General features: G+C 43.5%; 1 protein-coding gene across 1 annotated transcript; it reads left to right on the top strand.

Moving 5' to 3' along the window:
• Positions 1-2,185: 2,185 nt before the first annotated feature.
• LOC104958060 (coiled-coil domain-containing protein 102A) lies at positions 2,186-10,514 on the top strand (the record flags this gene model as incomplete). The annotated part of the gene is made up of 6 exons (XM_010785771.1): positions 2,186-2,517; positions 2,732-2,840; positions 4,321-4,437; positions 5,173-5,382; positions 9,813-9,983; positions 10,411-10,514. Coding segments are annotated over 6 exons (1,043 nt in total), but the record flags the coding sequence as incomplete, so codon positions are not given.
• Positions 10,515-11,620: the final 1,106 nt, after the last annotated feature.

Genomic DNA, 11,620 nt, shown 5'->3' on the forward strand with positions numbered 1-11,620 from the left:
ATGACAGCTAATCATAATGGTGTTGGGATTGTTGTGGATTTCTTTACGGATCAGGGTTCATACACTTTTTCACCAATGATTTTCAATGACTTCTCCATTACCTTTACCTAATTTTCCATGACCAAAAAAATAACTCTTTCTCAGCGGTACCATTGACAATGGTTTATTTTAACATGGAACAGGAAAATAAGGTCTGCATATGAAACATGTTGTGTCTATCCAACAAATCAAATAGTAGGCTTACTAGCTTCTACACGCTAAAGCAACTCAAATCTCTCACCAGCCTAACACCTCGTCAGTTAAATGCCATTTTACGTTTCATTACTGTACGATACAGTATTTATTATCATTATAGTATTACTATTTCGGCGATTAGATAAAATATAAATTACATTTGATGCAACTTTAGTTACATTTCCATGACTTTTCCATGAAAAATATTGTTTTCCATAACTTTTCCAGGGCCTGGAATTAGCATTTTGAATTTCAATGACTTTTCCAGGTTTTTAATGACCTTTATGTACACTGTATAGTGTTTAAAGCTGCTTTGCTTTAAACACTATAAAGAACCCCACACAGGGTCCACCATTTCTACTCTTCAACCACAGATATCTGTACTACTCTCAGTCGCAGAGTCAGATATTTCTGAGGGACTCCTAAAGGCACCTCAGTGATTATCTAGAGGAAGCATGCAGCATTATGCAGCCTGTGGGAGACACACACATCTACTGGAGGTGGAGGATATTGGGCAACATTAGGATGTATACTGTTGTAGTGACAAAGCAGATTAGCAGCCATTAAAGGAAATGAGATGTGAAAATGTTTGGCCTGGAGGAGCCACCCTTCAGGGTTCTCAGGCAGAAACCTGAGATGATCTGCTCGATGAAAATGCTTTGATAGGGTGGAACACTGAGGACAGAAGAGACACAAGACGCTGTATTTTCTGACAACCTTTCAAATCAAGGAGCTTCATATGAGTCTATACAAGAGATAGTGTTATTTGGAATGAGAGCTATACTGAAAGGGAGCCTTAATCCTGCCAGATGATTGGTTAGGAGTTAAGCCCCTGTCACACTGTCCCGAAATTGACACCCGATGGACACACGAATATGGAATTGTGAATTTCGCACGAAGATGGCCCCGAACCACACATGAAGGCAACATTTACATTACATTTAAGACATACAACTGCAACGAACGTATCAAAAACGATTATGTTAAAGTACTATGATACTGTACTGATATTTTCAGACTTTGTTCTTTACTTTATCCGTCTTTATATGTAGAAGATATTAAGTTTTCTCCGTAATGTTGTTTCCATAGCAACAACAACTTCCTGTCAACTCGCCTTCAAAATAATATATTATATCCTTTTCAGTTTCACAGAACACAAATTGGGTTATTTACATAATATGTTTACATGATTTTGTTGTGCAATAAAACAACCAGATGGACACACGATAAAGGAAATGTTCAAATTCGGCTCTGATCGTAGCAACATCGGGCCATTCGTGAGGGCATCTTAAGCCATCGTATGACTGCCGGTGGAGTTTCTCAGGCTCCGGCAGCAACTTCGTGAGCGGTGGCAAAATCTTTGGCATGCCAAAAAATTGACGAAGGACCTTGCAAAGGTTTATTTTCGTGTTGAATTCGTGTGTCAATTTTGCCCTTCGTAAGGCCATCGTGAGAGCATCTTGTTATCATCGGTGCCATCGGGCATTTGCCCCGATCAGAGTGAGGGCGAATGCCCGATGGCACAGATGATAACAAGATGCCCTCACGATTTGACAAGATGCCCTCACGAGTGCCTTACGAAGTTGCCGCTCACGAAGTTGCTGCCGGAGCCTGAGAAACTCCACTGGCGGTCATACGATGGCTTAAGATGCCCTCACGAATGGCCCGATGTTGAGCCGAATTTGAACATTTCCTTAATCGTGTGTCCATCGGGTGTCAATTTCGGAACAGTGTGACAGGGGCTTTATGGAATGTTAGGAGAGCAAATGCTTCTCATAAGATTATTCCAGGAGAGAGACGCACTAACGGCTTCCATCACCAGGGGAATAGTATCCTGTGATTGTGAGGAGTGTTGCTCCCTCTGTCAGTATGAAGTAAAGAGTGTTGATAGCAGGAAGTGTTTCATTAACGTAGTGCTAACGTAGTGCTAACGTAGCTTGCTACTTGAGAGCGTGCAGTCCTTCTTTCTCTCTCTGATAAACATCAGCTCCATTCTCTTCATATCGTTCTTCATCCTCTCCTCCCTCTGTGTCTCCGTCAGGACCTGGAGGTGCTGGAGTCTGTCCTGCACTCCCGGGCCCCGGACGGTGACCCTCAGGAGTGCTGGGAGACTCGGGGGGCTGTGAACTCCTCCACCCCCCGCTCATCCTCCGCTCTGAGCCGGCAGGAGCGCAGCAGACAGCTGTGGGAGGACCTCGGCACTGGGGAGGAGGACTCGGGGAAACTGAACGCTCTGCAGCTCCGCCTGGACGAGTCCCAGAAGGTCCTGCTGAAGGAGAGAGAGTAAGAGAAACACAGACCCATCCATCACCACCTCCACACTCCATTACTTCATCACTCTACCCAGCAGCATTCTCTGTGGGTCACCTGCCTACACCCCGAAAACTCCAACATGTATTCCTGATAGACAGTTGAAAAGATTTGCTAAGCACCCGCTCAGGCCCCAGAACAGTATGATGGATTTTTTGAAAACCTGTGTGTTTGTGTCTCCCCCCAGTGACAAGCTGGCTCTGAGTAAGAGCATCGAGAGGCTGGAGGCTGACCTCACTCAGTGGAAGTTTAAATATGAGGAGCTCAGCAAGACCAAACAGGAGACCCTCAAACAGGTGAGACCTCTAGGACCTCAGGTCACAGCCTCCATTCTTTATGTCTGGGCTGAAGGGCCACCTAGACTGGCTCCAAAAACAGGACGGGTTTGTCGTGTGAAATGTGTTTGTGACTGACAGCAGAATGAATGCTTCCATTTAGAAAGAGGTCTGACTGCGCAGAGTCCTCAAAGGGTTTTGGGGGCCTTTATTTACTAGTGAAGCCTCTGAACCTCCGCAGGAAGTAGAACTGGCTGTGGCTCCTCTTGTAGAGGGCCCCCATGTTCCAGGCCCATTCCACCCTGTCCTCCAGCTGCACTCAAAGGTATTTCATGGACAGTGACATCCTCAGAGTAAGCGTCTCCCCCAGAAGACAACAGTCATGCTTTCTTTTCAACCAATGTGTTTATTGTTACATTTTAATGTATAAAAGCACATTTTTATTTACATTTTTTATTTCCCCATTTGCTAAAAAATTGCACCCGATTGATGCATTTCAGTTGAAAATATAGCCTGCAACGTTTAAGCACATTTACCAGAAACATGCAGCATGGATGTGCTGGCAGTACTCCACCACTTGGGGGCAGCACAGAGCTGCAGGGAGGAGAGGAAGAAGAGGACACACACACACACAGTAATTTTGTAAAGACTGGCAGAAGGACAAGCTGGGACAGAGAGGAGGGGAGAGGGGATGGAGGTGAGAGCAGGATAGGGTGAAGTCTGATGAGACTCAGAGAGGGGGGGGTCATCCTTATCTGCAGCTCGTTGTCCTGATACTTCCACATCACAGCAGACCTTTGCTTCTGGAAATGGCCACCTTTGAAGAAGCAAAGGAAACTAACTGTACACTGAAAGTCAACCAAAGTTGGAACTGTTGAGATATGAAACAATGTTATCTTATATTTTTGATTTCATTTGATTAAAGTAGTAATCACTGATGCTGTTCCATCTCTCCTCAGAGCATAACTAAAGTAATATTTCCCCTCTTGCTGTTTTTTTCAGTATTAGAATGAAGGGGCAGGTAGAACAAGACGTCCTTCTCCCTGCTCCTTTCCCATCATGCTTAAAGTATACAAGTTATTTTCAATAAGAATTTGCCATGATTGGAATAAACAAAACAAATCAAGAATAGAATAGAACGGACGCAAACAGCCAAATGTCACAGGGAAAAGGCCACATTTATTACATTTTAATTAAATGAAAAAAAGTTGAGACATTACATTACATGGCATTTAACTGACGCTATTATCCAAAGCGACTTACAATAAGTGCAATAAACCATGAAGAGTCAAACCAAAGACAAAATTAACAAATGTGAAAGAAATGTGGTACAGTCATAGTGAGTCAGAAAAGCCTTCTCTACCCTTCATTGTTGTCACACACAAGATATCGCCATAGTTTAAACATCAAGCACCATCTCATTTATGCATATGGTATTCATGTGGATCAGGAAGGAAGCTTTCTAATGTTGAAATACCCCCCCCTTCCTGACTCCTTGCAGCTGAACCTGCTAAAAGAGATGCATCAGGATGAACTGGGCCGCATATCTGAAGACCTGGAAGACGAGCTGGGGGCCCGGACCAGCATGGACAAGAAACTAGCCGAGCTCCGGGCTGAGGTGAGGAGGAGGAGGAGGAGGAGGAGGAGGAGGAAACACTTGTGGGAGGGGGGGAACCTTTATTTTAACTGTATTTAGTGTTGTCGAAAGCTATGGTTTAACCCTTTTTTTTTTACTTGATGAAATAGCCACTCTTTAGTCGTTATGGTTACAGTGTTCTCCCTGCCTGTGGAGCAGAGTCAGTAAGCCCACCTAAACTTAGGCCAGAATTCCAGCAGCCTGAAATCTGACGGTCCAATCATAACCCTTTACCTTAATTAGTGTTTGGAGTGAGCATCACAAATGGCAGAGCCTTTCCCTAAAAATCCCATATGGCTGATGTGGAACTTTTGTTATTTCATGTCGTACAACAACATGTTCAAACCTCAGAAAAGCTCACATTCAGGTAACCATTGACTACCCAAATAGGGAACCGGAAGTGACAACATGCTGAGACATTTCCAGGTTAAAGACTCATTCCTGCATCACTCTACTCTTTTCTTTTGCAGAATGAATACTTTGACAACTTGAAGTAAATGTTGGTGATAACACTTATGTACTTTTACTCAGTAAAAGTCAAAACAACTAAGTTATTCTGAACTCTCTTTGTTTTAACCAGATTTGGTGCTTCTCAGTTCAGTAGCTTCCCTGTATGATTACAGTGTGTTTTTCACTGAGGCTTGATGGGAACACATGAGGGCATGTATCAGCTCAGTGTCCTCAGCCTCTCTGCTCTCTGCTCTCGGGCTCTATCAGATGGAGAGGCTGCAGGTGGAGAATGCTGCAGAATGGGGACGCAGGGAGCGCTTGGAGACGGACAAACTGGCCCTGGAGAGAGACAACAAGAAGCTGAGGGCCCAGGCTGAAGACCTGCAGGAGCAGCTGGCCAAGAAGCGGCGTCAGGCTGCCTCTGCACTCGACACCGACATGAAGGCCATCCAGAGCGAGCTGTTCGAGAGGAACAAGGTGGGCGGGACTTCCCAGCTTCCACAGTCCCTGTATCTTTGTTTCAAATGGGTCTCTAACACCAGTAAGCGAGAAAGCTTAGGAGAGTTCTGCCCCTCACTCCGATGACCATTTGACCATTTCATAAAGTAAAGAACTATTGCAGTCACTCTTCTGCTTACTGGTTTACAAAAGAAAAACAATTCAAACAAAGGTACAAAGATATTCACAAAGCTTGTTTATCAATCTTTTGATTCTTGTCTTTAGGGAAATGTCCATTTAATGACAACTTAGCTGATAGACAACACAAAACTATGAACAAAAACAAAATGGTATCTATGTATTTGAAGGTAACCAGATCGTCCTACACACACACACACACACACACACACACACACACACACACACACACACACACACACACACACACACACACACACCACATTTCTGTACATGTAAGTAGATTGTGCCAAGACCTTGTGTTGAACACCATCTTTATTCAGGCATCAGACTGATCTGTTAAACCGCCAGCAGATCAACGTAAACAGCTGCCTGTCTGCCTGCTCTTTGTGTTTTATGCACATAATTTAGCTGATGAACAGTCTGTCCGTCATATAAATATAATTGATACACCTAAAGACTTGAACTCAGCCAGAGGGACTTCTCAAAGCAACCTTGAATAACCTGGCCCTGGGGAACTGAACAATCAGCTCATAGATCTGTCAACACAACCTTTCACCTCCAATTCTAGTTTGTTATTCCGTCCATTATTACCCATCCACCTGTAGACAGCAGCACAGGAGATAACTGAAAAAATCAAACATGATTCTATTGATGAGTCATTCCAGGGTGGGGATAAACATTACTGAGTCAATTAAGCCAAATGTCATAACACAGCATGTTATATGATGAACTTGTTCATGGTACAAAGGCTATAGGTGACTTGATATGTGTGGCACATTGAAACACCAGAGCAACAGTAGGGCTGAGCTTTACATAAGGCATGGAAATGAACTAAAGTAACCATTTTTAAAAGTGAAAATAAATCAAGTATAATAATACTCCATACTTTGTAGTTGTCATAAAAGATCAAAATACCTGGACATTAAATAAAATACAAGGACATGTCTTGTAATGACACCTGTGTTCACCAGGTGGGGTTGTTTACCTAACATGCACCTCTCTGGCAGCAAGACAAACTGTGTCACATGCATCAGGTAAACATGGATCTGCAGTTTTTAGATAGTGAAATGGTGACCTTTGATGACTCTTCCACAGTAGTTCCAGTTCTGACTTATTGACGTTTTCGTTTCAGTATTGAGCAGTGGTGGATATATATCAAAGTACATGTACTCAAGTATTTGACTTCACTTGAGTATTCTCACATTTTGTAGGCAGATGCTGTGCTTATTACTCAGCTACATTTTGTTTACAGCATTAGTTACATCCTACTAAAACAACATATATTATATATATATATATATATGTTATAGTATTATAAAATAAACTCCCTAGCAGTTTATAAAATAATTGAAAGTGATGAACATATTAATGCAGCAACGATTACAATACAAATGTTGAGTATACTGTGTGACATTCTGAAATTGGCCATACCACATAATAAGTACTTATAGGGTTGGTACTTTGAGTCTATGTTGATCGTAATACTTTTGTACTTTCACTTGGATAGGATTTTGAATGTTGGGTTTGTATTTGTATCTGTATGTTTACACTGTAGTATTGCTACTTTTACCTGAGTAAAAGATGTGAGTACTTGTTTCACCTCAGGGTGTACTCCTTGAACATCAGAGCACTGTACATCAATGTGATGGTAGTCTGGGTCAGGGGATGGATAGCTGGACCTGAAGAGTGTGGAAATAAGATGAGCTCTGGTCCGCCCAGCGGCTCACCCTCCTCCCATTTATCCATCTCCCCCCCATCTCCCCCCCCCCCCCATATATTCTTGGAATGGCGAAGCTGCAGTGTGTGTCAGCTCCGAGGCATTCAGTGGAATCAGGCCTTTTGTCTGACCGATCACAGGGTGTGTGTGTGTGTGTGTGTGTGTGTGTGTGTGTGTGTGTGTGTGTGTGTGTGTGTGTGTGTGTGTGTGTGTGTGTGTGTGTGTGTGTGTGTGTGTGTGTGTGTGTGTGTGTGTGTGTGTGTGTGTGTGTAGTGTAGTATTTAGTTAGTATATAGTAGTAGTACNTTTGTGTGTGTGTGTGTGTGTGTGTGTGTGTGTGATATCATATTCCTATTTTGTATCCTATTCTCATATTTTTACACTGGCCTCTATTTTTATTCTATGTTAAGTTGAAAAATTGAAAAATTCTGAGTGCCAATATTCGTTTAAAATCCTCTAACAGAAATATTGTTTTCCATTTCTTTGCATACATCATGTATCACACAAATGTTACATAATGCTTTATTTTGGAAACTTAAATGTTCAAGTTTAAAATGCACAAATTATGGTAAACAAATTGTATTAATAAAGTTGATTAAAAATAAATAAATAATTGGTAAGTATCCAAATCCCTGTGACAGCATCACATATGTATTAATCCGCTGCAGGAAATAGTCCTCATTAGAGGCATTATTTCTTCCTGTCTGAGCAAATGTTGATGGAAACTACTGTGACCAGCTCAATCTGAATTAACTATGTCTTTTTAGAGGAAACAGGAAGTCAGAAATTAAGGAAGAACACATTTTGATAATGTTGTTTTTTCAAACTAAGAAAACTGTAGTACAGCGTCAGACTCTTTCATTTAGAGGTCATCTTCATCTCTTTCCTGTCTCTAATCTTTAAAGTTTCCCCAAGCATGCATTCTCATGTCAGACGTTAATGATCTTATAAATGTTTTCTCCTTCACAGGCGGCTGTCTCTCCTCTTTGTTCTCATGCTAACCTTTTATTGTCCTGTAAAATACTCCCCTCCTATTACTTCCTCCCCCCTCTCTCTCCTCATCTGTCTCCTCTCCCTGTCTTCAGACCCCACCCCCTCCTTTAATTATTCCCTCCTGCATTACCCTGCCACTCTCTTTGTTTGATCTTGCTCTGGGTTACACTAGTATTTGTGTGGCATTTGGGTAATTGCCTTGATTATCAGTGAATATTCTCTGTGGGGGGGGGGGGGGGAGCGCCTGCGTTAGGAAATGTTATTTAAACAGAAACACACCCTTTCTCTTCTAATCAAATACATGTAAAGGCCCTGACAAACCAAAGAACACGTCCCGACAGACCCGACTGTTGCGTCGCCTCACGTCTCATGCGTCTTGGCCATGTGTCGCACTGGAACACACCGCAAAGACTTCTGACGACGGACAAGTAGCATGTACGCACTGCGCAGGCGTGGGTGGCGATAACTCTCCTTACCAGCAGGCGGCGGTAGTGTGTATTCATCATTCAAAAGAGGCAACCGGAAGACAGACTGCGTGATATACAAACAACAAATAGTGTGTGCGTTCCATTTTCACTCTTGTCCATCACAGACTGTTTCACGTAGCGACTTATAATCGAAAACATTTTTAGTGCGATACTGGCGGTGTTAACCCTTGGACTGTTGCTTGTGGCTGTGTGTGCCTTCTTAATCGTTTGTTTGCGTACCTCACTTCCGTTTCACTTCTCATGCACTGATTCGCTAAGCTGAACAGCCAATCAGAGTGATTTATTTTGCCGACAGCCTCCGCTCCCGATTCAACATGTTCAATCAGGAGCGGAAGGTGTCGGCACGGCCGAAAAGAGACGAGGGTGTGGGACACACCAATCTGAGTAGGGCGACAGGACGCTCATCGACGGCCAGACATCTATCGACGGCCGAAATCGGCTTGGTGTTTCAGGGCCTTAACACTCAGTGTATTCTCAGTGGGAATAAAGCAAGAGGTTAGAGCTAATTCTCTGTTGATAGCTCAAGGAATCAAATATTTATTATAAAGATAGATGGTGAATCAAACAGAGATAAAAATAATTAAGTAAAGGGCATTTCCTAATCCTTCGTCTTGTCTTTTATTGTTCCTGTATCTCATGTTATTGCCCTGTAAATGTAGAAATGTTTCTTGGAAACTGCTCTGTCTGGGGGGCCATTAGCTAAGACAGCAGATAGTACATGGAAGTGCAGTGAGTAACAATGATGCATTATTGATGATGCCATTAGTTCATGTGTGCACTTTCCTCAGCCCCCCCTCACCTGTGGAGTAAAGCTCTGATTATTACTATCTGGCCATTACACCCTCTGCTCAGCCCTCCCTGGATGTTGTTGCTGGTCTGTCAGATCGATGTTTCTCTGTTTAGAGGGCAGAGAGGCTCTCCTATACTCTCTGTACAACACCAGATCCTCTAATGAAGACAATCTGACTGCTGAAGTCAATCTTTATATTTTCACTGGTAAAGAAACAGAGGAGCTGATTGGTGCACACATGTCTCTCTAACCCTGTCCTATCCGCCCCTCTGCTCTATAGGAGCTCGCTGATGTTCGCCATGTTCATGCTAAGCTGAAGAAGCAGTTCCAAGAGAAGATGGTAGAACTGGCCCACGCCAACCGGAGGGTGGAGAGCCACGAGGCCGAAGTGAAGAAGCTCCGACTGAGGGTGGAGGAGCTGAAGAAAGAGTTGGGACAGGCGGAGGATGAGGTAGGGACAAGGCTCTGCATCTATTTCTGAAGGTTCCTCTAAGGGACCATCATTGCTTTTGTCCATTTATTGGAAACGTTCAGCTTCTAACTATTCCACCAAACCAAAACTCCACTAATCATTCCAACTAACAGTTAGACAGCCAAAGACCAAAAAAAGGTTTTATCTGACAGAAAGTATAGAAGCTAGGAGCCCTGTGGAACCATCTGCCATACCACATTTAGAATGCCAACTAGCACACGACATAATCAGCAGTAACAACGTGTTATTTGTGTGTGTGTGTGTGTGTGTGTGTGTGTGTGTGTGTGTGTGTGTGTGTGTGTGTGTGTGTGTGTGTGTGTGTGTGTGTGTGTGTCTGTGTGTGCATGTGTGTCTCTCTATCTGTGTGTGTGTGTGTGTGTGTGTGTGTGTGTGTGTGTGTGTCCAGTTGGATGAGTCCCATAACCAGACCAGGAAACTGCAGAGATCTCTGGATGAGCAGGTGGAGCAGACTGAGAACCTGCAGGTTCAATTGGAACACTTACAGTCAAGGTAAGACACTCACACACACACCCCCATTGGTCGACCAACCCTATTGAAATGCATGTAATCTGGATTGTGCCCAGGTCTCAGTGTTGCCCTGCCATTGGCTGCTGTGTAATAAACACATTCACCTTGATAATAATAATACATTTTATTTATATAGCGCTTTTCACAACTCAAAGACGCTTTACAGTATGAGGGAGGGTAGACAAACAAGGACAGACAAACAAATAAATATAGTAAAATAAGTGATGGCCATAGCTACCTAGCCTGATTACCCGACAGAACTACAACTTTGTTTCACTTTCAGTCTGACATTGTGTTTATTTCAGCCTTTTCCACTGTAGCACTTTCTTTTTGCTTTTCCTCTAGGGATAGTTCCGGCTCAGGACTACTTTTTCACTTTTTTTCTGGCCCTCTAAAATCGAGGTTCTTACCAGGCCAACAACCGGGCTGAATATGCTAAACTAGTTACGTAAACACTCTCGACTGCTAATAATAATAATAATAATAATAATAATAATAACTTGGATTTATATAGCGCCTTTCAAGGGAGCCAAGGTCGCTTTACAAAAACAAGGTTGCTTTACAAAAATAATGGCAAAAAACAAACATAACAAAACAAAAAGTCAGACAGGCAAAACAACAGATCGATTTAGGGGCCGAAAGCCTTGGCAAACAGATGGGACTTGAGGGCCCTTTTGAAGGCGTCGAGTGTGGGGATGTTGCGAATCTCCGCAGGGAGAGCGTTCCAGAGGGTGGGGGCTGCCACACTGAAGGCTCTGTCCCCGAAGGTTCGCAGTTTGGTGCTTTAAGCAGGCCAGAGTCTGAGGACCGCAGGTTCCGGGGTGGGGCATGTGGGTGAAGGATGTCCGATAGGTACTGGGGGGCAAGGGCATGGAGGGACTTGTAGGTGAGGAGGAGGACTTTGTAGGATATGCGGGACTTGACCGGCAACCAGTGTAGGTGGATGAGGGTGGGAGTGATGTGCTGCCACGGCTTTGTGTGTGTGAGTACCCTAGCAGCACAGTTTTGGACATACTGGAGCCTGTCCAGGGTTTTGTTGGGAACCCCGAACAGGACACCGTTGCAGTAGTCCAAGCGGGTGGTGACAA

Source organism: Notothenia coriiceps, unplaced genomic scaffold (genome assembly GCF_000735185.1).
Source record: "Notothenia coriiceps isolate Sejong01 unplaced genomic scaffold, NC01 NC01_scaffold00000937, whole genome shotgun sequence".
Classification (NCBI taxonomy): domain Eukaryota; kingdom Metazoa; phylum Chordata; class Actinopteri; order Perciformes; family Nototheniidae; genus Notothenia; species Notothenia coriiceps.